Consider the following 27,561-nt stretch of genomic DNA (forward strand, 5'->3'; position numbering starts at 1 on the left):
GTATGCGCAATGTGCATATCATCAACCGCACAAATGAGCATTCAAAAGCGAATGTACGGCAATAATGTCAACAGTATATACTTTAACTCTCGATAGAATAGAATAAATGAATAAATCCACCAACCTCCCTTGTAGCTCTAAAGATCAAACGGTAAGTATCCTTCCTTGTTAGTTCCGGTTATGCCTGGTGTCACATGATAAGAGACACGTGAACTAGGTTTGTGTGCGTGCAGGTTGCTATAGTGATCTGCATCACATGATCGGAACATATGATGCATACTATACATACATAGATATGTTGTAATAACGATCCAAATGTGAAACAATGAATGAACGGCACAAATGAAAGGAAATCCAAATGTAAATGTCTCCCCTATGATTTGTAATACGTTATTGAAACGGAAACTAATGTATATAAGTATAACATTCAAAAGAACTAATTATTATATCCTAAAATGTGAACTAACATAATCATAATAAGCAGAATCACTAGATGAAAATAAGTGGTGGACAACATATATAAAATTAATAAAAATATGTTAAATCTGTTCTGAAATTGAGACCTCCTGGATAACGGGTTGCGAGCTCGAATATCCAGAAGGCCTCCCGTTTAAGCAGCTTTCTATGTCTGTCTCCACCTCTAGCAGGCTTATTAACCTTTTCTATAGCAAAAAAAACGCAATGATTGTATATTGCCATTGTGAATACTGGCAAAATGTTTAGATGCACCCGACATGTTAGTTGAAGGATCCTTAGCACAATCTCTAAGATGCTCTGTGATACGTGTCCTAAGGCATCTAGTGGTACAGCCCACATAACGTAAGTTGCATGTAGTACACCAAATTACATATATCACATGCTTAGAGCTGCAATTCAAAAAACTCTTTATGTGATATTGTCTTGAGTTGGTCGAAAAGATGGTGGTTTTGTAGGCATGAGTACACACCGAACATCTAGTAGCACCACATTTAAAAAATCCTGATTGTGCCAACCAAGTTTTTGTACTGCTATCACTTGTGAGCATACTAGGGGATAACATATTGCCCAAGGTTCTCCCTCTGCGTGAAATGAAACGGCAACCTGGTTTGAGGATTTGAGCTGTAATATCATCCTGTAATAACAAAGGAATGTATTTCTTGACTATGTTAGTAATCTGATTATAGTTGGAACTGTAATTAGTGCAAAAATAAACATTTTGACTATTTTGTTTGATTTTGGGTGATTTTTTGATGGAATCTGATAAGAGAATGGATCGATCCTTTTGATCAACCAGCTTATTTGCTCTATTTAGGGACCAATGTGGATACCCTCTAGTTTTTAATCTATCAAAAACTTCTTGTTTTTTAATTAAGAAGTCACCCCCCTCTGAGCAGGCCCTTTTGGTTCTAGTAACCTCACCCAGAGGTATAGATTTAATAGTGTGGGATGGATGACAACTAGATGCATGAAGAATTGTGTTACCAGAAGTTTTTTTGCGGAATGAAGAAGTAGAAACACAATTGGAAACAACATCCCCTTTGATGGTAACATTCAAGAAATTGATAGACTGTTTATCCACAATGTAGGTAAATTCAAGGTTCATGTCATTAGCATTGAGATATTGTACAAATAATGGTACGGTCGACATATCGCCCGACCAAACAATCAACATGTCGTCGATATATCGACCGTACCAATGAATACAGCTGGAATATGGATTGGAAATTGAATAGATATACTGCTCCTCCCACCATGACATGTATAAGTTGGCTATTGAAGGTGAGAAGCGGGCCCCCATGGGGGCACCGCAAATCTGTAAATAAAAAATATTGTTGAAAACAAAATAATTGTGTTGTAATAAATACTCCGTTACCATTATAATAAATTCACAAAATTCTTCTGTGTATTCTGAGTAACTGTAGAGATGGTGGGAGAGTGCAACCAGAACCTTATCATGTGGGATGCATGAATACAAGGATTTGACATCACAGGATACCCATGCATAGGAGTCATGCCATTTGAAACCATCAAAAGCCTGGAGCAGCCCAGCAGAGAGAGAGACACAGAAACGATCTCTCTAATCCCAGCGTCATTGCTAAACAAAGGCCTCTTGGAAGGTCGGGCATGAGGCTAAAGGGAGCAGCCATTATTGGGTTATTTCACTGGAATCCTGTCTTAAGACAGGCTTGCACATTCCAGTGAGCGCCCTCTATTGGTTTGCAACAATGAGGCAGCAACTGTCTTCCTAATTACATCATGGAAGGCAGATTTGCATATTCTTCCCATAGTACCCTGTATGTTACAGCAGGAGTGGGGTGGCAGGGACGCTATTAACCCTTCTCCTGCCAATCAGAGCGTATACTATACATTTGTCTCTGATTGTCACATACAGTTATAATGTAATTCCCCCCTGAGCTTTACTAGTGGGGTATTCTTATGTTATACCTCCTGAACATAACCAGGAAGCTTATTGGCGCTGTGACCCAGACGTTTACCATTGTCCAGGTCGCAAGCCAAAAAAAAAAAAGTCACACCAAACACTTACACAACATATACAAAAAGTCGCAAATAAAGTTTACATTTCACCCAATCCCTGTCCTGTCTATACCCGAGCTTTCTACAGTAAAATACGCCTCAAGCAATATCCGTTACACACTAAAATAATAGTAATAACGATTATCACTAGAGATGAATGTATAGATTGCTAACATTATTATAGGGGGATGGAAAATAACATTTTTATGTAAAGTCCTATTTAATTTGCATGCACAAAATGGGATGGCGCATTTCTGCGATTTTGGCGATTCTTTAACACCCGCCCCTGTAAATATATACATGTGTGGTATGTATGAACTCCTCACATATTGCAGTTTTATGGACAGTACATTATGTTTGCAGAAAGGGATTTCTTGAGCCGCAATTAAGTGGCAAATTTGAATTTTTGCGCAATTTTTGCTAGCAATCTCTGTTTGCGGCAAAGTTGAATGAAGGTGGTTGTATATATAAACTATTAAATTGTGTTTTTATATACGGTATGCTGTGTACTCTGAAAAAAAGTTAGATTTTGGTATCACAGTCACAGTTTGGTAGGTGCAGTATAGCTTTTTAACATATTAGTGAACAACAGCAAAATCCTTCTTGTCTTCTGTATTCGTGTTTTTGGGAGTCCGAGCTCTTGTTGTAGTTGATGTTTGCGGTACATATAGTATATATACTGTACACATTGTATACACCTTAACTTATTATTTTAAAAGTATTTTGTATATGAATGTGAGATTGAACATGAGTTTTAGGTGCAAATATGTGTTTTAGCGTATTTTTTTCAAAAAATTATTTGTGTTGGTCGCAAAGTTGCATGAAGGTGGATGTGGCTATCGATGACCCATTAAGACATTTGTAATCTTCAGATTGTCTACTTTCAAAAAATATATAGGGTTTAGGGGTTCACTTACTTTTCATGGTGTGTAATCCCTACATTTTATAGGATGATACTTTTTTTTAACATTTCCAGCTTCAAAGCAGATTTTTGTTCCTTCCAGTTCTAGCGATTTTCTGAAGACACGTGCATGCGGGTTCAGGCCATAGTGATATGTATGAACTCTGCACATGTTGAACTCTTATTTTTAGGAGGTTTGGTGCATTTCATTTTTTGTTTGGTTTCCGCTTTTAACAACTAATATACATTTATTTGCATTTTTTCATAAAACATTCACTTTAAATCAAAATTGCATGAAGGTGCCTGTTCTTATACAGTACCAAGTGGCATTCTGACAATGCTGCAGGTATCTACTTTAAGAAAATATATAGGTATGGGGGGGTTGGATGCTTTTTTAATGTTGCAATTTAGGTTTGATTTCCATCTCAAAACTGTGAAAATTGCTCTGGCTACTGGAGGTGCAAAATTTCCAGAGACCCTTGGCAGCGAAAAGGTTAAAAAATATAATAAAAAAGCAAAGTTAATAAAAGTTTTAAATCCCTCCTTTCCCTAGAATACATATAAAAGTAGAAAATTACCGTGAAACACAAACACATTAGGTATCCCTGTGTCTGACAGTGCCCGGTCTACTGAATATAGGGTTTCTGCAGTGCTCCTGTTCCGTGAGGAAGGGGTTAATAGGAGCACTGCAGATCCCCTATATTCAGCCAGGCTGAATTCCAAGTGGGGGAAAAAAAACCCAGTCCTAAAGCTCACGGAAGGGGCAGACAGACAACCAAAACGCCCCCTTCCCCAGCACCCAGCAACTACTGCACCCAAAAACTCCGACCATTTTCATTTTTGAAATTTCCCAGTAGCTGCTGCATTTCCCCCCCTCGGCTTATACTCGAGTCAATAAGTTTTCCCAGAGTTTGTGGTAAAATTAGGGGCCTCGGCTTATATACTCGAGTATATACAGTATCTTTTATTTTGTTTACACTACAATATATTTAAATCAAGGCTGTAACTACCGGAGTAGCAGCGGTAGCGGCTTATACAGGGCCCGGGGCATTAGGTGGTCCGACAGACCCCTGATGTGTATTTTTATTTCTAATAGGCCTTTACCTGCTGGAGTAACCCCGGCAGGTAATGGGCCCTATTTACTTAGAGATCCTCGCTCTTGCTCATGGCTGTCTGTGCTTCCCCTTCTGCGGAAGCGGAGGTGGCTGTGAGAAGGAGCAGGGATAGGTAAGTGAGGGCGTGGAACCCCAAACCCTAGTACATGCGACTACCATTATACTCTGTGGTATTTTCAGGTACATAAAATACAGGAACTTAAAATACACTTTTACTTAGGGGCAACACGGTGGCTCAGTGGTTAGCACTGCAACCTTGCAGCGCTGGAGTTGAATCCCGACAGGAACAACATCTGCACGGAGTTTGTATGTTCTCCCTGTGATTATGTGTACAAAGACATAAAATAAAAAAAATAAAAAAAAGTACATTGGGATTCCTATATTGGGCTCACAATGTACATTAAAAAAAATACACTGTTACTTACCACACCTGGGCTCTGGCAGGCTTCGAGCCTGTTTGATGATGTCACATGGCCCAGGCCAGTGTCATTATGCATTGCAACGCAAGTCTGTGTCAGGTGACGTCTGGTCAAACATTGGAGAGATCTGTGGGGAGTGCGCCGGAGCCAGGGAGAGGTAAGTAACAGCGTTTTTTTTTTATGTTTGTATGCTCCCCTGGGTCTCCAATCATTTTACTAATTAATAATTGTTCATACGTGGTCACAATGGGGCATAACATTGTGTGCAGGGGTCACTATGGGGCATTATACTGTGTGCAGGGGCCCCATGTCAAATGTTCACCTTGAGGCCCCACCATTCTTAGTTACACCACTGATTTAAAGTTACTAGTAACATTTCACATTTTCAAGAGATTGTAATTTGTAATATTTGTAGCAAGGTTTTAGTCAAAATAATAGTCAATAAATGGTAGAAAAAAAATGTGTTATATTATTTAATAATTTAAACATATATTATCTCCATAATCTTAGATGTTGTTAAAGGGGCTCTATCATTGGGAAAAGTCATTTTTAACCCCTTCCCGCTGATGGCATTTTTTGATTTTCGTTTTTGACTCCTCGCCTTCTAAACCCCATAACTTTTTTATTTCTCTGCTCCCAGAGCCATATGAGGTCTTAATCTTTGCGGGACAAAATTTTTCTTCATGATGCCACCATTAATTATTCTGTATAATGTACTGGGAAGCTGTAAAAACATTCAGAATGGGGTGGATTTGAAGAAAAAATGCATTTCTACGACTTTCTTACGGGCTTCGGTTTTACGGCATTCACTGTGCAGCCAAAATGACATGTCCCCTGTATTCTGTGTTTCGTTACAATTTCAGGGATACCAAATTTATATGGTTTTATTTACATTTTGACCCATTAAAAAAAATCCAAAACTGTGTTAAAATTTTTTTTTTTTTTTTTAAAGTCGCCATATTCTGCCAGCCGTAACTTTTTTATAAGTCTGTGTACATGCATAGGGCGTCTTTTTTTTGCAGGGCAGGGTGTACTTTTTAGTTCTACCATTTTCGGGAAATGCTATTACTTTGATCACTTTTTATTCACATTTTAATCAGAATCAAAACAGTGAAAAAACGGCGGTTTGGCACTTTTGACTATTTTTCCTGCTACGGCATTTACCAAACAGGAAAATTTTTTTTATAAATTTGTAGAGCGGGCGATTTTGGACATGGGGATACCTAACATGTATGTGTTTCACAGCATTTAACTACTTTTATATGTGTTCTAGGGAAAGGGGGGGATTTGAATTTTTACGAAAATCAAAAAATGCCATTGGCGGGAAGGGGTTAAAGATACTTACAGGACAGCTTAGCACAACACTGAATGGGTTTACTGTGTTAAGTCCACTTCCATCATGGGGAGGTGTTACTAAGATATTCTTGGATAAATTAATTTTACAGAAGGAAGTTATATGCCGTACATTTTTTCACTTGGTAGAATATACCAATATGTTATAGCTGTTACATCAGCTAGTATATTCTTTATTTCTATCTTTACTTGCACGATTTTGTTTCGACTGCTAGAATGGGTGATATATAGATAGAATGGTCTCCCACCAGCAGCTTTCTCCTATCACACACTAAGCCACTTTAAAGTTTAAGTACTGGTCTTGGAGTACAATCTAGCACTGGAAACGCAGGTATTTAACCCTTTCCCACCGATGGCATACTTTGATTTTCGTTTTTCGTTTTTGACTCCCCTCCTTCTAAACCCCATAACTTTTTTATTTCTCCGCTCCCAGAGCCATATGAGGTCTTAATCTTTGTGGGAGAAATTTTTCTTCATGATGCCACCATTAATTATTCTGTATAACGTCCCGGGAAGCTGGAAACGGTACGGTTTCAGGGATATCTGATTTATATGGTTTTATTTACATTTTAACGCCTTAAAAAAATCCAAAACTGTTAATTTTTTTTTCTCTAAAAGTCTCCATATTCTGACACCCATAACTTGTTAATATGTCCGTGTAGGAGGATACATAGGGCGTCTTTTTTTTGCAGGGCCGGGTGTACTTTTTAGTTCTATCATTTTGGGGAACTGGTATTGCTTCGATTACTTTTTATTCCATTTTTTATCAGAAGAAAAACACTGAAAAAACTTTTTCCTGTTACGGCATTTACCGTACAGGAAAAATATTTTTATAGATTTGTAGAGCTGGCTTTTTCAGACATTGGGATACCTAACATGTATATGTTTCACAGTATTGAACTACTTTTATATGTGTTCTAGGGAAAGGGGAGTGATTTGAATTTTTAATACTTTTTAAAAAAAATTATATATTTTTTTTACTTTTTAAATTTTTTTTTGCATTTATTAGACCGCCTAGGAGTCTTGAACCCCAGGGTATCTGATCACTAATGCAATGCATTACAATGCTAATGCATTGCAATAAATCATCATTCTTTTGCAGACTGCATAGAGCAGCCTGCAAAAGCAATACACTGCAAACAGACCTGGGTGCCTTTACAAGGCTCCCGACTGTCATGCCAACATGACGTCGGCCCTGGAGCATGCTCCAGGCTCTGGGGATCACTGGGAAAATGGCGGCGCCCGTGTGCCGCCGGGAAAATGGCGCCTCTGTCAGCTTTGACCGAGGCGCCGGAGGGGTTAATGACTGAGCACCGACCGGAGGCATTAGCGCTGGGTGTCTACTGAGCAAAACAGTAGGCACCCTGCAGACTAGTACGGCATACACCGAGTGTTTAACTATGGCAGCCGCCCGGGAGTCAGGCGGCCTCCATAGTTAAACACCCGGCGTCTGCCATACTAGGAAGGGGTTAAAGAGAACCTTTCATGTCCTTGAGCACATGCGGTTTTATATACCGCTAGAAAACCGACAGTGCACTGAATTCAGCACACTATTGGCTTTCCCGTTTTTTTCCCCGGGGCTGGAGATATTGGTGCCGTTACTGGTCTTTGCCCACTGTCAGAAGGGCATTCCTGACACTAAGATGTTAGGAACACCCCCCCCCCCCCGACTGTACTCATTCATAGCCCTGTACTTGGGAGGGGGGGGCATTCTTCATAGCTTAGCATCATGGCTGGGCAGTAAGGAATGCCCCCTCTGACAGTACAGGGCAATGGACAAGTACTGTCAGGAGGGCGTACCTCACACCCCAGCTAGACTGTCAGGAACTCCCTTCTGACAGTGGGCAGAGATTGGTAATGGCACTGATATCTCCAGTCCCCGGGGACACATTCAGCACACTGTCGGATTTCTAGAGGTATATAAAACCACATGTGCAGGAGGATGTGAATGGTCTTCTTTAAAGGGATTAACTAGGATTAGAAAGGGTGGCTGCTTCTTTCCCCATAGGAAGTGCCGTAATATCTGAATATCGTATGGCCATGATGAAGCTGAGTCCCATCTTTTTGAATGGGGCTAGGTTGTATCTTGGTCATATGACCATATACACATCTGTCCATAGGACGTTCTCCCAGACACTTTGTGGCTTATCAACAATTTTTATTTATTACTACTTTTGTCAGATTCAAGTTATTTCTTTGACCATTGTTGTTTTTTTTTTTCATTGAACGAGGGGTACCAACAATTTTGTCCACGTGTGTATGTGACATTATTACGATTGGCAGGTTATATTAAAAAATAATAAATAATAACCTGCGGAGCCCACTGGGCTCTGAACCGCAGAGCACCCTGGATCAGAGGAAAGATAAGATAAGAGATAAGATAAGATAATCCTTTAATAGTCCCACCTTGGGGAAATTTCAGCCTGTATCAGGGATACAGTCACCTATCTCACTAGAATCCTAAGGTTAAATTCTGCCTTCTATGTCCCTTTGTGCATATATTAACAAAGAGCAATGCGGTCAATTGCCCACTGATTAAATCAGGTTCTTTGACTTTTATATGTGACATGATAACCCTCTACTAATGGGCCAATGCAGCTTGAACACAGAGCTTCGGTGCTCCAGAAGATGGCGAATAATTATATTACACTGTTAATATCACTTCACTATTTTTGAATATAATCCTAACTAATGGTAAAGCTTAACCTGCCTTTTTGACGGGACATGTCGAGATATGGGTTTCACAGGATAAATAGTTTTTCTAAAAATATATGATCTTCTGGTACTCACTAGAGATGAGCGAACACTAAAATGTCCGAGGTTCGAAATCCGATTCGAACAGCCGCACACTGTACGACTGTTTGAACGGATTTCGAACTCCATTATAGTCTATGGGGGCAAATGCTCGTTTCAGGGGTACACAAAATTCGATACAATTATACTTACCAAGTCCACGAGTGATGGTCGGGCTGGATTCTCCTTGAAGTCTTCTCCCGTGCAGCGTCCCCGTGGCGTCTTCCGTCTGGAAGTCACTCTGTCTAGGCATCCGGCCTAGGCAGAGCTGACTGTGCATGCGCGGACATGCGCAGTTGGCTCTGCCTAGGCCAGATTCCTAGGCAGAGTGAATTCCAGACGGAAGACGCCGCGGGGAGAAGACTTCTAAAGGTAAGAGAAGAACCAGCGTTGATTGGCAGAATGTATAGCATATCGAACCTTAAACTTCGAGCAGCTAGTAGTGTTCGATCGAGTACGAATATTTCGAATACCGTAGTATTCGATTGAACACCCACTCGATCGAACACTACTCGCTCATCTCTAGTGATCACTACACTGGAATTTTGGCTGCAACTAATTTTGAGCAACAAAAAATCGTTGGGTCATCCTCCTATTCCTTAATTTTAACCAGTTATATATCAGGTTTTATAAAACAGGGAAACTTATTTCTGGTGTTGTGCAAAAAAAAAAAGAGATCCAACATACGCCACTTATTTGCAGTACTACCTGTTCTATTTCCGGAGACATCATTAGTTAAAAACATAATCAGGACTGGTGTATTTAAATGTAACTGCACCCAATGCCGACTCTGCAATTCTTACTTAAAATATAAGAAACTCCTTTCTCATACCACACCATAAGCATTATTTTTATTTTTTTTATAATATAACATATTGAAGTGACCCTCCCACCCCATCATCTTCTCACACAAAATCAAAGGTTGTTCTAAAGTTTACTTATGATAAAGATATGTTAAGATATCTTGATATCCTAATCCTTATGTCGCAAAATCTAGGCCGAAGCAATGAGCAATGGGTTTGTTTTTTTTTCAAGATCAATAGATCATTTTTTTTTCCAATTAACCCTTTTTAAACATTTTAATTAGATTCCCATAAAATCTTTGAAATGATGAATAACACGTAACAGAATTTAACAAACAGAGATGAACGTTGATAACATGAGAAAAGAATGCCTTGCCCAAAATATACAAATGTACCAAATAGTCCCATTAGTCCAGTTATTTGCTGGTGAGCTAAGGTCTTGGACTTGTCACTTACCGGTAAGGTCTTGGATTCATCATTTACCACCACTAAGATCTTGGATTCGTCACTTACCACTAAGGTCTTAGATTCGTCACTTACCACTAAGGTCTTGTATTCATCACTTACCATTAAGGTCTTGGATTCATCACTTACCACTAAGGTCTCGGATTCGACACTTACCGGTAAGGTCTTGGATTCGTCACTTACCAGTAAGGTCTTGAATTTGTCACTTACCACTAAGGTCTTGGATTCGTCACTTACCACTAAGGTCTTGAATTCGTCACTTACCACTAAGGTCTTGGATTCGTCACTTACCACTATGGTCTTGAATTCATCACTTACCACTAAGGTCTTGGATTCATCACTTACCACTAAGGTCTTGGATTCATCACTTACCACTAAGGTCTTGGATTCGTCACTTACCACTATGGTCTTGAATTCATCACTTACCACTAAGGTCTTGGATTCATCACTTACCACTAAGGTCTTGGATTCGTCACTTACCACTAAGGTCTTGAATTCGTCACTTACCACTAAGGTCTTGGATTCGTCACTTACCACTAAGGTCTTGAATTCGTCACTTACCACTAAGGTCTTGGATTCCTCACTTACCACTAAGGTCTTGGATTCGTCACTTACCACTAAGGTCTTGAATTCGTCACTTACCACTAAGGTCTTGGATTCGTCACTTACCACTATGGTCTTGAATTCATCACTTACCACTAAGGTCTTGGATTCATCACTTACCACTAAGGTCTTGGATTCGTCACTTACCACTAAGGTCTTGGATTCGTCACTTACCACTATGGTCTTGAATTCATCACTTACCACTAAGGTCTTGGATTCATCACTTACCACTAAGGTCTTGGATTCATCACTTACCACTATGGTCTTGAATTCATCACTTACCACTAAGGTCTTGGATTCATCACTTACCACTAAGGTCTTGGATTCAACACTTACCAGTAGTTTGCACATCACACTACCATGCTTTAATTGTTTTTATTTGCATTTTTTAGTATCTAAAAATACCTAGATACTGGTATTTTGCTTGCATCATTTTTTGAACCTTACACATACTGGCACAGGTTTGCTACAGTTAGATAGTGTATACTTAGACAGTAAAATACTGTCTAAGATTTAACACAGTGACTGTCTAGTCTACATTCATAACACCTCATAGTTGGCTTACTTTGAGACAGATTTTTTTAACCCTATTTTGCCACATTTTTTGATGCATCATGGTGCGTTTAAACCATGCCTCCTTTTTCTGAGAATCTACATCCACATACTGTATCTAGCACATTTAAAAAGAGTTTGTCCAAACCAGATGCACCAAAAATGCTCCATTTTTTATCATTTTACTCATGTATCAAGTATTGGTATATGACCATATGCTGACATACTATTTAATGTATCAGCCTTTCTCATATAACAAAACGTAGTATATTGATTTATTTTGCCGACTGCATTTATATTCTTTTTAATAAATTGCATTTTGAATTTAGATTTGGTCTCATTATGATAATGTAGCATTTGGGATAAAATATACAAGCCAAAATGCCAACACTTGATGATATTATAGCAAATATTTCTACCAGAACTGTATTTTTCCCAGTAACGCTCATATAGGCCGGGATAAAAGCCACCCAGACACTGCAGACAACCAGCATGCTGAAGGTGATGTTTTTGGCTTCATTGAAACTATCTGGTAAATTTCGGGCCAAGAAAGCCACAATGAAACTAACAGCCGCAAGTAGTCCCATATAGCCCAGGAGTATGGAGAAGGCCAGCATGGAGCCTTCATTACACTGCAGAATAATTTTGTCAGCATACAAGTTAGAGTTATTTTCTGGAAATGGCGGAGCAATAGATAACCAGACAATGCTTATCACAACTTGGATAAAAGAGCCGACAAACACCAAACAGTTAGTGATCTTTACTCCAAGAAATTTCTTCCAGGAGCTTCCAGGTTTGGTGGCCTTGAAAGCCATGTAGACTATGATAGTCTTGGCCAAAACTGTAGAGATAGCTACTGAGAAGATGATCCCCAGAGAAGTCTGACGAAGCATACAGGTCACACGTATAGGCCGGCCTAGAAATAGAAGTACACAGATGAAACTCAAAATAATGGAGGCAAGTAGGATGAAGCTCAAGTTTTCATTTGACGCCTTCACAACTGGAGTGTCTCTAAATAAAATAAAGATGCCCAAGATAATTGACGTCTTCAGAAAAAGGAACAGGGTGAAAACAGAAATTGTAAGAGTTATTGGGTCATCAATGTATGACAGATATTCCATTGTCTTTGGTACACATTGATTTATGCCATTTGGCCACTGGTCTTCGGGACACCTGAAGCATGATCCCTGATCTAGAAGAAAAACATTAAAAAAAAAATTAAAATCACTAAAAACAACATACAGCTTGACCAGCATTCCAACGATTATAAAAAGTGGGTACTTTAAATCATCCAAAAAAGCTCTATATAAGTGTAAAACTGATGTGTTTATTGAGTTCTTAGTCATTGGCTAAGAATCCATTCCTCAAACAAATTGCAGTTGCATTTCAAATAAATTGTGCCAAAATCTGGAACAGGGTTCAAAGTGGTGGCAGTGCTCCAAGCAATGTCATATTCTTTGGTCCCATGGCCTTTTTGGAGCTCAAACTAATTCAATTTAATAGGACTGAGCTTCAGTACCAAGCCCCGCTACTATAAAATGTACAATGTTGTGCTTGATAAATAGTAAAATAGGCACAGCTCTAGTGTGAATTCTGCAATCTCTTCATTAAGCCAACTGGATCTAATATCAACGACCCATCCCAGAAAATGCTTTTAATAATAATCTAGTTACAGAATATCAGCGAAAAATTTGAGAGAACATGAAAAGAAAAATACCTGACTCATTAGATATCTCTCCATTTGAGCATGGTATACACTCAAAGCAACACTTATGTAATCCTTTTGCGAGGATTCTTTGATGACCTGCTCTGCAGTCTGCTGAACACTTAGAGAGTGGAATCTAGAATATAAAGGATCACAATTAGGGTTAAGCGATCGTGTTCGGAAAAGATCGGATTCCGATCGGCGATTGAGAAAATTTCACGATCGCGATCAGAATTCCGAACACGATCTTTTTGGGTGGGATCAAGATCGGTGATTATTTCCCACAATGCTTTGCTACTGGCCAAGCATTGTGGTAAAGCTAAAAATGTTAGACTTCACATTGAGTATACGCTCTGCTCATTCTGAGCGGAGTGTTTACTCAGTGTGAAGGCTCCGCTGCGGTTCCATAGGAATGAATGAATGGAAGCAGCCGGCACACAGCCTTAACCCCCTGCGCGCCAGCTACCTCCATTCATACTAATGGGAGACTAGCTAACATCTCTATTAGCTACTTACCTACAGAGATGGCTGATCTGCAGTGCCCGGTGTTCTCCTTCTTCTTTGCCTCGCTACCCCCACTTCCCAGGTTAGTGTTTAAAGAGCTAGGAAGGTGGGGCTTGTAGCTTAGGAGAGTGTGGGCGGGTACAGGGCAGAGAGCCATGAAGTCTCCCCTCCCAGTAACCGCCCACACTCTCCTAACCCGCCCACACTCTCATAACCTGGGAGGCAGCGGGCAGCGAGGCGAAGAAGAACGAGAACACCAGGCACCGGACCAGCCATCTCTGCAGGTAAGTGGACACCAGGGGAGACTAAGTAGCCACCTGAATAAAAAAAAAAAAAAAAATCCTCTGGCTACTTAGGGATTAAAAAAATTCACTACACAGTGTGGATTCTAACAATTAACACGTTCAATTGTTAGATTCCAGGCTGTATAGTGAATAGGATTGCTTTTAAAATCTGATCTCCGATTAGTAAAAAAAATCCCATTGACTTGCATTGGGATCGAGATCGGGTTCGAATGAAAAAATGATTGGAAATCGGATTTCAAAATCGATCCTAAAAAGTCAAGATCGGCTCAACCCTAATCACAATATTACAATGCAAATCAGAATACTTAATGGTCCATCTCTAGAACCCATCATACCAACCAGTTCTGCAAAGAGGTAGACTAGGATCACCTGATACAAAAAGTAGATTGTTGCTTCCGTTGCGAAGATATCGCTTTTTATCAATATGCAAAGTAACACTTTGGAGCAGTATGATCACCTAATACGTTAGCACTCGCTACTATTGGTGTCCATGTCTGATCATCCTGTGGGTGAATTGCAGCCTTTTGTTAGCTTGCCCTGATACTACATCACATTGATTTTTAATGTTAAATTGCTTTGGTTAACTAAACTGGAAATCAGTTAAGTTTAGTCAATTCATTTTCTAAAGATGACAAGGATATAGACAGGTTTCTGACCCTAAATTCCAACGTTATATAGTTGGTGGGGCCCAAAAGTAGCTGACAGGTTCCATTTAAAATAATATTATTTGCCTTTTCATTTCCATAAAAGAACTGACCTCACCATGTTTCCAGAACATTTTACTAGTATCAATAAGAAGCTGATATTGTTCGGGCAGGGATTTATTGAATCTTCCGACCTCTTTGAAACGATTGTTTGTGTTGTTTGTAATGATAAAATTGTTAATGTGATAATATGTGGTCATTTCTCCTTTCTCATTAAAATGAACATCTTCTCCAGTGGGATCTTGGAAATGGAGTCTTCTTAAAAAGTACTGCAAGAATAAACCAATAAACGTTTCAGCAATGCTGAGGCGTTGGGTACTACTAACTAGCGCTACTGTTGGTTTTCATACTAGGAGACTAAAGGAAGTCATGGAAGCTTCTACATTGAACAGGACAGTATTTCACTATTACTACTTGCCCAGATTTATTATTCCTGCTACAACTTGACATTGGCATAAATATGGCACATCTATTGTACGGCTCAACTTTGTACGAGCCTCTACTTTGGGCTAGAATTTTTTTTTACTTGCTAGATGTAAGTAAAGATTTTCAGAAAAAGTGGACACTCAGTAAAGTGTCATAAAATTCTGGCCCAAATTAAGTAAATTAAAAGGTGGTATAGACTTAGACAAGTGCAAAGAACAGATTTATCAACTAGCATCAGTCACTGTGATAAAACTGTGGACAAAGGAAGAAAGTGACTGGAGAAAAAAATGCACATTCAAAATTATACAAAAAAATAATACATTTTATTTAATAGAAGTAAGGACCAAAATAAAAAAAATTAAAACGATTAAAAACCTGATTGGGAGTGACCCATGGTATCAGATCCAGCCCCCGCTCCAAATATCAAGACAGACAGAACTGTAGTATACAATCTATCTAAAAAAACATTCTCCCAAAGGAGATATCCCAATAAAACTCCAGTCAAATACCAGTTACATACACCAAATATGCAAAAATATCTAATTCATACCATATATATATAATAAATATACATAGGGATTTCATAAATTCATAAATTGCCCATAGATGTCAATAAATAATGAAGGATCATACCAGTATATCAAATCCATATAATAGCAAATATGTACAGTACAGACCAAAAGTTTGGACACACCTTCTCATTCAAAGAGTTTTCTGTATTGTCATGACTACGAAAATTGTAAATTCACACTGAAGGCATCAAAACTATGAAGTAACACATGTGGAATTATATACTTAACAAAAAAGTGTGAAACAACTGCAAATCTGTCTTATATTCTCGGTTCTTCAAAGTAGCAACCTTTTGCTTTGATTCCTGCTTTGCACACTCTTGGCATTCTCTTGATGAGCTTCAAGAGGTAGTCACCGGAAATGGTTTTCACTAGAGATGAGCGAACACTAAAATGTTCGAGGATCAAAATCCGATTCGAACAGCTGCTCACTGTTCGAGTGTTCGAACGGGTTTCAAACCCCATTATAGTCTATGGGGAACATATACTCGTTAAGGGGGAAACCCAAATCAGTGTCTGGAGGGTCACCAAGTCCACTATGACACCCCAGGAAATTATGCCAACACATCTGGAATGCAACTGGGACAGCAGGGGAAGCATGCCTGGGGGCATCTAACACACCAAAGACCCTCTATTACCCCAACATCACAGCCTAACAACTACACATTTTACACACTCAATACCACCTCTCAGACAGTGGAAAAACACCTTGAAACATGTGTATTTGGCCCTTGGAGTGGGGAGAGCTTGTCACCAGCAGTGAATTTGGGCCTTGTAGTGAGTTGAGGTTGGCACCAACATTGTTTTTGAAAATTCATGGTGGAAGGAGCCTCTAACCAGCACAGTTTGGGGAAAATCATGGTGGAAGGAGCCTCTAACCAGCCAAGTTTTGTGAAATGCATGGTGGAGGGAGCCTCTAACCAGCCCAGTTTGGGGAAATTCATGGTGGAAGGAGCCTGTAACCAGCACAGTTTGGGGAAATTCATGGTGGAGGGAGCCTCTAACCAGCCCAGTTTGGGGAAATTCATGGTGGAAGGAGCCTCTAACCAGAAGAGTTGTGGGAAATCAGGGTGGAGGGAGCCTCTAACCAGCAGAGTTGTGGGAAATCAGGGTGGAGGGAGCCTCTAACCAGCAGAGTTGGGGGAAATCAGGGTGGAGGGAGCCTCTAACCAGCAGAGTTGGGGGAAATCAGGGTGGAGGGAGCCTAGTAGGAGCAGAATTGTGCAACGCTTATGGTGGATGAGTATGAGGATGCGGAGGAATTGGAGAGGTTGAGCACAGACATGGAGTTTCATGTTGGGGTGCTTTACACAGGTGGGCACGAAAATGAAGGCTCTATCCAGTGGTGGTTCATTTTTATCAAAGTGAGCTGGTTGGCACTCTCAGCTGACAGACGGGTGCGTTTGTCAGTGATGATGCCTTCGGCTGCACTGAACACCCTCTCAGATAGGACACTGGCGGCAGGACAGGACAGCACCTCCAAGGCATATAGGGCAAGTTCAAGCCACAGGTCCAACTTCGACACCCAATACGTGTAGGGCGCAGAGGGATCGGAGAGGACAGGGCTCTGATCGGAAAGGTATTCCCGCAACATGCGCCTATACTTCTCACGCCTGGTGACACTAGGACCCTCAGTGGCAGTACTTTGGCAAGGGGGTGCCATCAAGGTGTCCCAGACCTTAGACAGTGTGCCCCTTGTTTGTGTGGACCAGTGAGCACTTGGTCGCCTACTGGAGGAACTGCCCTCCCTGCCGCCAACGTCACATGCTGGAAACATCTCCATCATATTGTGCACCAATTGCTTGTGGCAAGCATTAATGCGATTGGCCCTCCCCTCTACCGGAATAAAAGAGAAGATGTTGTTTTTATACTGGGGGTCAAGGATAGCAAAGATCCAGTACTGGTTGTCCTCCATGATTTTGACAATACGCTTGTCAGTTGTAAAGCACCCCAACATGAACTCAGCCATGTCTGCCACAGTGTTAGTTGGCATGACTCCTCTGGCCCCACCGGAAAGTTCAATCTCCATTTCATCCTCATCCTCCCTTTCTACCCATCTGCGCTGCAACAATGGGACGATTCAAAGTTGCCCGGAAGCCTCCTGTATCACCATCACATCATCGGACAGCTCTTCCTCCTCCTCCTCCTCTTCCTCCATTAAACGCGATGAAGCGGACAGATGTGTGGACCTACTCTCCAGCTGTGACGGATCGGATGCTATCCCTGACTCCTCTGTGTGATCTGAGTTATCCCTGATGTCAATGAGGGATTCTCTCAGAACACACAAGAGCGGGATTGTAAGGCTCACCATCGCATCCTCAGAGCTCACCCTCCTTGTGGACTCCTCAAACACCCATAGGATGTCACAAAGGTCTCTCATCCATGGCCACTCATGGATGAGAAACTGAGGTAGCTGACTTTGTGGCACCCTAGGATTTTGTAGCTGGTATTCCATCAAAGGTCTCTGCTGCTCAACCACTCTACTCAACATCTGAAACGTTGAGTTCCAGCGTGTGGGGACGTCGCACAAAAGCCGGTGTTGTGGCACATGCAGGCGTTGCTGGAGTGATTTTAAGCTAGCAGATTTTAAGCTACTGTCGACTGGCGAAAGTGGGTGCACATGCGCCGCACTTTCACCAGTAGCTCCGGAACATTTGGGTAGCTCTTTAGGAAAGCACCACTAGGTTGAAGACGTGGGCCAGGCATGGAACATGTTGGAGTCCGGCAAGCTCCAGAGCTGCTACCAGGTTCCGGCCGTTATCACAAATGACCATGCCTGGGCCCAGGTGCAGCGGCTCAAACCATATTGCTGTCTCATCGAGGAGGGCATCCCTCACCTCGGAGGCAGTGTGCTGTCTGTCCCCCAAGCTGATCAGCTTCAGCACGGCCTGCTGACGTCTACCAACTCCAGTGCTGCAAAGTTTCCAACTCGTAGCTGGGGTCAATCTAATAGTGGAGAAGGAGGCAGTGGAGGAGGAGGGTGATCTTCCTGTGTCCCTGCCAGGAATGTTAGGCGGGGAGACGAGGTACACCAGGCCAGTTTGGGAAGCAGTCTCATCCTCAACTACATTCACCCAGTGTGCCGTCAGTGAAATGTAGCGTCCCTGTCCGCATGCACTTGTCCACGCGTCGGTGGTCAAGTGGACCTTGCAGCAAAGCGCGGAACTAAGGGCCCGCCTGATGTTGAGTGACACGTGCTGGTGCAAGGCGGGGACGGCGGCACACCGGGAGAAGTAGTGACGGCTAGGGACGGCATAGCGAGGTGCCGCAGTTGCCATCAGGTCCAGGAAGGTGGGAGTTTCAACATTGCTGGAACGCCAACATCTCCTGGGCCAACAGTTTAGCGATGTTGGCGTTCAAGGCTTGCGTGTGTGGGTGGTTAGTGTTGTATTTCTGCCGCCGCTCCAATGTCTGAGAGATGGTGGGTTGTTGTAAAGAAGCGCCTGATGGTGCCTTTGATGGTACAGGAGAAGGAGATAAGACAACAATAGGGGAAGATGAGGGAGAAGTCAACAAAGTGGCGGAGGCAGATGAAGTGGTGTCCTGGCTCGTCCTCTGGAGTGCATTGCCAGCACTGTAAGCAGTGGCAGAGGCAGTAGCGTGAACGGCGAGTGACATTTGTCCTGCTGTTGCTGCCTGCCACTGATTCCAGTGCTTGGATTCCAAATGACGGCGCATTGAAGTGGTGGACAGGTTGCTCTTCTCAGAGCCCCTACTCAATTTCGAGAGGCAAATTGTGCAGACAACACTATATCTGTCCTCGGCGCATTCCTTGAAAAAACTCCACACCTTCGAGAAACCTGCCCTCGAGGTAGGAGTTTTTTGGGGCTGGGTACAAACTGGAACATCTTGGGAGATTCCGGGTGTGGCTTGGCTTCACCTAAGCTGCTGACCTCTGCCTCTAGCTACCCTTTTTGGTGCTGCACCTGCCTCAACATCCACACTACTTTCCCCGCTTGACATCCGCCCTGTCCAGGTGGGGTCAGTGTCCTCATCGTCCACCATCTCCTCTTCCAACTCCTGTCTCACCTCCTCCTCCTGCACAATGCGCATGTCAACTGGCTGCCCTGACGGCAACTGCATCTCATCGTCGTCGATGAGGGTGGGTTGCTGGTCATCCACCACCAAATCGAACGGAGATGGAGGAGACTCCAGTGTTTGAGCATCTGGACACAGATACTCGTCTGTTAGGTCCGTGGAATCGCGAAATGGAGGGGCAGGTTGAGGGACAATGAAAGGAGCGGAGAACAGCTCTGGGGAGCAGGGACAGTTGGGGTTATTGTTCTGAGGAAGGAGGACAAGACTGTTGGGTAAGAGGAGGAGAGGAGGTAGAGGCTGACTGGCTGGAGGACAATGTGCTGTAAGTGTTATCAGACAGCCATTGCAAGACCTGTTCCTGGGTCTCGGGCCTACTAAGGCTTGTACCGTGCAGCTTAGTTAATGTGGCAAGCAACCCTGGCACTGTGGAGCGGCACAATGCTTGCTGCCCAACAGGAGTAGGCATGGGACGCCCTGTGGCTTCACCGCTAACTTGCTCCCCAAAACCATTCCCCCGACCTCGTCCACGGCCTCGTCCACGTCCCTTTCCGGGAGCCTTGCGCATTTTAATATGCTTTCCTTGCTTAAACACACTCAGAACCTGGGTGTATATGCCAATACCAATAAATTGAGGGTGTATGCAGGCCGCAATTTATTTGGTAGGATTAACACTCAGAACCTGGGTGTTTATGTGAATATCAACAACTTAAGGGGGGAATGCAGTCCCCAATATATTAGGGGAATTCACACTCCAAAACTGACACTATATGCCTATAGCAACAATTGAGGGTTGTATGAAGGCCCCAATATCTTTTTTCTATTACCAGTAGAGATGAGCGAACACTAAAATGGTCGAGGTTCAAAATTCGATACGAACAGCCGCTCACTGTTCGAGTGTTCGAACGTGTTTCGAACCCCATTATAGTCTATGGGGAACATATACTCATTAAGGGGGAAACCCAAATCCGTGTCTGGAGGGTCACCAAGTCCACTATGACACCCCAGGAAATGATGCCAACACCTCTGGAATGACACTGGGACAGCAGGGGAAGCATGTCTGGGGGCATCTAACACACCAAAGACCCTCTATTACCCCACTATCACAGCCTAACAACCACACACTTTCCACATTCAAAAAAACCTCTATCAAAGTGGGAAAATACCTGGAAACCTTCTTTACTCCCCAAATGGATGGACACAAACCCCAATTTAAGCTCAACAAACAGTAACAACCACCCCTTTAAACCATGACAACCACAGATGGAATAGGCAATGGGAAATCCTTTAGTCCTCACCCACAACTGTCATTGTGTGTGTGTGTGTGTGTGTGTGTGTGTGTGTGTGTGTGTGTGTGTGTGTGTGATGTGGTAAGACCTTCCAAAATTGACTTTTCTAGCCCTTAACATGAGCCCTTCCAAACAAAGTTACAGGACCTTAAGCTGAGCTACCAGCAGCAGAGATTGAGGCCGTCGGCATGAGTAGAGCCTTGTACCAGCAGTGTTTTTGGCCCTTAGGGTGAGTTGAGCCTTGTACCAGCGTGTGTCCTTTAACATCAGGCGGGCCCTAAGTTCTGCGCTTTGCACAAAAGTTCCACATTAACTAGGCTGAATGGTACAAACCTTAGTAGGCCCGAGAACCAGGAACAGGTCTTGCAATGGCTGTCGGATAACGCTTAAAGCACATTGTCCACCAGCCAGTCAGCCTCTACCTCCTCTCCTCCAACAGTCTTGTCCTCCTTCCACCTAAAATTCCCAATCTTCCCAGAACAATAACCCTAACTGTCCCTGCTCCCCAGAGCTGTTCTCCCTTCCTTTGACTGTACCGCAACCTGCCCCTCCATTTCGCGATTCCACGGACCTAACAGACGAGTATCTGTGTCCAGATGCTCAAACACTAGAGTCTCCTCCATTCCATCTCCGGTCGATTTGGTGGCGGATGACCAGCAACCCACCCTCATCGACGACGATGAGACGCAGTTGCTGTCAGAGCAGCCAGTTGACATGCGCATTGTGCAGGAGGAGGAGGCGAGACAGGAGTTGGAAGAGGAGGTGATGGACGACGAGGACACCGACCCCACCTGGACAAGACGGATGCCAAGCTGGGAAAGTAGTGTGGATGTTGAGGCAAGTGCAGCACCAAAAAGGGTAGCTAGAGGCAGAGACATGTCCAGAGGCAGAGGTCAGCTGCTTCGCCGAAGCCAGGCCAGACCCAGAATGTCCGAAGATGTTCCCTTTTGTACCCAGCCCAGAAAAACTCCCCCATCGAGGGTACGTTTCTCGAAGGTGTATAGTTTTTTCAAGGAATGCGCTGAGGACAGATATAGTGTCGTCTACACAATTTGCCTCTCAAAATCGAGTAGGGGCCCTGAGAAGAGCAATCTGTCCACCACTTCAATGCACCGTCATTTGGAATCCAAGCACTGGAATCAGTGGCAGGCAGCAATGGCAGGACAAACGTCGCCCGCCGCTCATGCCACTGCCTCTGCTCACAGTGCTGGTGATGCACTCCAGAGGACGAGCCAGGACATCACTTCATCTGCCTCCGCCACTTTGTTGACTTCTCCCTCATCCTCCCCTGTTTCTGTCTTATCTCCTTCTCCTTCACCATCAAAGGCACCATCAGGCGCTTCTTTACAACAACCCACCATCTCTCAGACATTGGAGCGCCGGCAGAAATACAACGCTAACCACCCACCCACGCAAGCCTTGAACGCCAACATCGCTAAACTGCTGGCCCAGGAGATGTTGGCGTTCCGGCTTGTTGAAACTCTGGCCTTCCCGGACCTGATGGCAACTGTGGCACCTCGCTATGCCGTCCCTAGCCGTCACTACTTCTCCCGGTGTGGTGTCCCCGCCTTGCACCAGCACGCGTCACTCAACATCAGGTGGGCCCTTAGTTCCGCGCTTTGCTGCAAGGTCCACTTGACCACCGACACTTGGTCAAGCGCCTGTGGTTAGGGATGCTGCTTATCTTTAAGGACAGGCAGGGTGAATGTGGTGGAGTCTGGTCCCGGGGTGCAAACTGAGGTACCCGATCTCCTCTCCCAGGCCAAAATTCATGGCAGGAGTAGACTGAAACCCTACGATGCTGCAACCTCCACCCCAGCTACTAGCGGCAAACGCTAAAACACTGGTGTGGGGAGACATCAGCAGGCAGTGCTGAAGCTCATCAGCTTGGGGGACAGACAGCATAGTGCCTCCGAGATCAGGGATGCCATCCTGGCTGAGATGGCATTTTTTTTTTCCATGCTATACCTGGGGCCTGGCATTTTTGCACCTGTGATAATGGCTGGAACCTGGTAGCGGCTCTGGAGCTTGCCAGCCTCCAACACGTTCCATGTTTGGCCCACATCTAACTTAGTGGTGCAACGTTTTTTGAAAACATACCCAAATGTACCAAAGCTACTGGAGAAAATGCGGCGCTTGTGCGCCCACTTTTGCAAGTGTACAGGAGCCGCTGCTAGCCTCAAAACACTCCAGCAAGGCCTACATCTGCCTGATGTCCACACACGCTGAAATGCTACATACCATATCTTGACTACAGTGTGTGAGCTGCACAGACCTTTGATGGAGTTCCATCTACAAAACCCAAGGGTTCTTCAAAGTCAGCTCCCAAAGTTTCTGCACCATGAGTTTCCAGGGGTGGCAGAGTTATGGCTAGGGGCAAAGGCATGGATAGGGATGATGCCTAGGGGCAAAAGCAGTGTGGATGTGGAGGCAAGCTAAGCAGAAAAAACTGGGGGTACAAGCTAAGGCATGGACTGGGGTGATATCTAGGGGCAAAAGCAGTGTGGATGTGGAGGCAAGCTAAGCAGCAAAAACTGGGGGTACAAGCTAAGGCATGGACTGGGGTGATATCTAGGGGCAAAAGCAGTGTGGATGTGGAGGCAAGCTAAGCAGCAAAAACTGGGTGTACAAGCTAAGGCATGGACTGGGGTGATGTCTAGGGGCAAAAGCAGTGTGGATATGGAGGCAAGCAAAGCAGGGAAAATGGTGGCTAGAGGCAAAGGGATGTCCAGAGGCAGCAAGGGCAAAGATGCAAAACTCTCCCCTGTTTCAAGAATTTTCCTGACTTGTCTCCCCACACAACATTCCTGGGAGGAGGGCTAAAACACCACCCTCCTCCTTCTCCGCTGTTAGATTGACCCCAGCTACGAGCTGGAAACGCTGCAACACTGGTGTTGGGGAGATGTCAGCGGGCCGTGCTGAAGCTCATCAACTTGGGGGCCAGACAGCACACTGCCTACAAAGTGAGTCATGCCATCCTTGATGACACGGCAATGTGGTTTTTGCCACTGCACCTGGGCCCAGGCATGTCGTCATGTGTGATAATGGCCGTAACCTGGGATCGGCTCTGTAGCTTGGCAGCCTGCAACATATTCCATACCTGGGCCACGTTTTTAACTCATTGCTGCTAATCTTTTTAAAAAGGTACCCCAATGTTCCTGAGCTACTGGTGAAAGTGTGGCGCTTGTGCGGATAGTTTTTAAAGTCTATAGTTGCCGCTGCTAGCCTCTATGCACTCCTACAACGCCTGTACCTGCTGAAACGGCTGTTGTGCGACATCGCCACACTGCTGGCACTAAACATATCATATGTTGAGCAGAGTGTGTGAGCAGTACAGACCTTTGATGTAGTTCCAACTCCAAAACCCTCGGGTTCGTCAAAGTCAACTCCCTCAGTTGCTCAACCATGAGTGGCCATGGGTGGCAGACTTACGTTAAATCCCATCCCATCCATTGCACTGGACACGAAACATTAGCATGCGATCATCACAACTCCGGATATGGCAGCTGCGTTGAGCAGGGTGCAGGGTACAACACAGACCAGGCCCGAGCACCAGGAACAGGTGTTAGAAATACTGCAGCATCCGCCATTTCCTTCCAATTTTGGAGTTTTGGACCCGCCACCGACTTGTCTGGACCTCAGTGGGGATCATGAGACACAGTTGCCATCAGGGCAAGCTGTGGTCATGTGCGGTTTGCAGTAAGGGGGCAGTGCGCAATTGGAAGAGGAGTTGGTGGATGACGAAGCCACCGACCCCACATGGACAGGGGTGATGTCTAGGGGCTAAAGCAGTGTATATGTGGAGGGAAGCTAATTCAACAAAAAAACAGGGTAGAAGCAGAGGCATAAACTGGGGTGATGTTTAGGGGCGAAAGCAGTGTAGATGTGGAGGGAAGCTAAGCAGCAAAAACAGTGGGTAGAAGCAAAGGCATGCAAAACTCTACCCTGTTGGAAGACTTATTCCTAGGTCTGGAACACGTTAATGGCCCCCCTGGACAAATTACTGCCACTCAGGGGCCTAGTGTCACCAGGAAGGACAAGTATAGGTGCATGTTGTGGGAATACCTGGCAGACACCAGCTCTGTCCTCTCCGATCCCTCTGTGCTCTACAGCCTACACTTATTTTCTCATCTTTTTTTCTGCACTGCACATCTCTTGCCTACTTCCTTTGGGATCTTAGAAGTGGTGGTCCACTTCCACAGATGGTAACTTTAGTGCTGGAGTTGTCAATAGACAGTGTAACGGGAGTAGCTGAGGGATCGCTGTCTTAACCACTTTTTGGCACAAAATTAACTTCCAAAGCCAAGTATGGTGCAAGTATATGATGCAAGGACACCTACACACCTATCTCTGACACATTGGGGAGTTTACCCTCATGCGCCCTTTTGGCCTGCACCATCATGTGCCTCTTCCCAGCCACTCACATCTCCCAAGCTTTTCATTGCAGGCAGAAGTACAACACAACCCACCCCCATGCCCAAGCCTTTAACAGCCTCATCGATAAACTGCTGGCCCTGGAGATGTTGGTGTTTGTTTATGCTTCTGGAGACCCAGGCTGTCACAATACCCTTACTAGTAGTCTTGAGACCAGTGGCTGGAAACAGGGAGTATAACAATATCAATGCACAGATAGACTTACAGTCCGTTCAATGGAAGGCAGGGAGGCTTGGCCAGAAGCAGCAGTCCTATTATCAGCAGAAGGGCTTGCTGGAGGCAGTGGTTCCACGGCTCCTATGGACCAGGTAGATAGGAAGTCTTTTAGTAGAAGGAGGACTTGCTGGGGCCAGTAGTTCCACGGCTCCTATGGACCAGGTGGATGGCAAGTCTTTGGTAGCAGGAGGACTTGCTGGGGGTAGTAGTTACAGGTAGCAACGAACTTGACAGATGAATAACTAACTTGGAACAGTCAGTTAGAGCTTGAGGAACTTGGTAGAAGACAGGCTTCTGCAACCAATACTCAGGCAACTTGGGTAATCACAACACACATGCTAAATAATCAAGAATCAGGAAACCAGGGTAAGTCACAGGCAGGAAACACAAAAAACTCCATCTTGACTGCTGGCAAAAAAGAGTTGAACAAAACAAGATCCTGACACAGGCCTTCCGTCAGCAGATGGCAGCTGGGGCACCTCCCTATGCTGGGCCTAGCCGTTACTACTTCTCTTGGTGTGCTGTCCCTGCCTTGCACCTGCATGTGTCCCATAACATCAGTCGGGCCCAGAGCTCTGCGCTTTGCTGCAAGGTCCACTTGACCACCGACACATGGACAAGCGCCTGTGGTCAGGGATGCTGCAGTGCTTATCTTTAATGACAGGCAGGGTGAATGTGGTGGAGTCTGGTCCCTGGGTGCAAACTGGGGTGGCCTATCTCCTCTCCCAGGCCAAAATTCATGGCAGGAGTAGACTGAAACCCTACGACGCTGCAACCTCCACCCCAGCTACTAGCGGCAAACGCTGTAACACTGGCGTGGGGAGATGTCAGCAGGCCGTGCTGAAGCTGATCAGCTTGGGGGACAGACAGCACAGTGCCTCCGAGGTCAGGGATGCCATCCTGGCTGAGATGGCATTTTTTTTTCCCTGCTTCCTGGGGCCTGGCATTTTTGCACCTGTGATAATGGCTGGAACCTGGTAGCAGATCTGGAGCTTGCCAGACTCAAACACGGTCCACGCAAGGCCCACGTTTTCAACTTGTTGGTGCCATGTTTCTTTGAAACCTACACCATTGTGCCTGATATACAGGTCAAAGTGGGGCCATTTTTGTAAGTGAGAACTAGCCTCTGCTAGGCAGAAAACATTCAGAGCACACTCCTCTCATCTGCGCACCGTTGGCTGTCGGAGGAAGACGAGGGGGTTGGAGTGGCATCTGATGTCCCTGTCCCACACGAGGCTAGAGGGTGCACTTCAGTGCATCCCATTGCTTCACCACAAATGGTGTGAAGGGGAGTGGAAAATGGAGGAAATGGAGAGTGACCCTTACAGTTGGGGCCAGCAAAGGCATGCCAAGTAACACACTGGCACACATGTCTGACTTCATCTTGGGTTGCTTTTCAAGAGTCTAACGCATATTTCACATCATGAAGAACAAATAATACTGGATTTTTACAAGCCTCGAACCCCGGTCTAGGTCTAATGTCTGTTCCTTTCTTATATTAGGGGAGAGGGAAAAAAAATTTACTTCAGTGATACGTTTAGCGTACATAGACTGACTATTAATGTGTATCCCACTTAGTGTTGTTAGGGTTACACACCGTCACAACCTGGCTAAAGCTTCTATAGCTGTTAATAAAGTCAACATAACTTTACAGTATCCAAAAAGACAGCTGGTACCGACAGAGAGCAAGACAAATGTCAACCAAAGCTGTGAGCTCTGAACACCCACAGTGACTTTGGCGTCATCATCATTATAAGGGAGCGGGTGGTAATAAATAACTTGGCAGTGCCTAAAACCCAAAAAGCTTATACAACTATATTTACATCAAGATACACAAATGACACTTTTTAGTAGCA

The 27,561-nt window shown here is 44.1% G+C and overlaps 1 protein-coding gene and 2 long non-coding RNA genes across 3 annotated transcripts in view; 1 reads left to right on the forward strand and 2 right to left on the reverse strand.

The window, feature by feature from the left end:
* LOC142187851 (uncharacterized) overlaps positions 1-27,561 on the forward strand; it is a 474,785-nt gene that overhangs the window by 104,312 nt on the left and 342,912 nt on the right. The gene's annotated exons all lie outside the window — the stretch shown is intronic.
* The window catches only part of LOC142187840 (uncharacterized), a 324,300-nt gene that overhangs the window by 39,845 nt on the left and 256,894 nt on the right, over positions 1-27,561 (reverse strand). The window lies entirely within an intron of this gene.
* Positions 11,812-27,561, reverse strand: part of LOC142200477 (vomeronasal type-2 receptor 26-like) — a 35,327-nt gene continuing 19,577 nt past the window's right edge. The window contains exons 4-6 of the mRNA XM_075271280.1: positions 14,790-15,005; positions 13,236-13,359; positions 11,812-12,710 (exon numbers count right to left, since the gene is read on the reverse strand). Of these exons, the coding sequence (XP_075127381.1) occupies positions 11,812-12,710; positions 13,236-13,359; positions 14,790-15,005 (1,239 nt within the window). The remainder of the gene's footprint in view (positions 12,711-13,235; positions 13,360-14,789; positions 15,006-27,561) is intronic.

Source organism: Leptodactylus fuscus, chromosome 1 (genome assembly GCF_031893055.1).
Source record: "Leptodactylus fuscus isolate aLepFus1 chromosome 1, aLepFus1.hap2, whole genome shotgun sequence".
Classification (NCBI taxonomy): Eukaryota; Metazoa; Chordata; class Amphibia; order Anura; family Leptodactylidae; genus Leptodactylus; species Leptodactylus fuscus.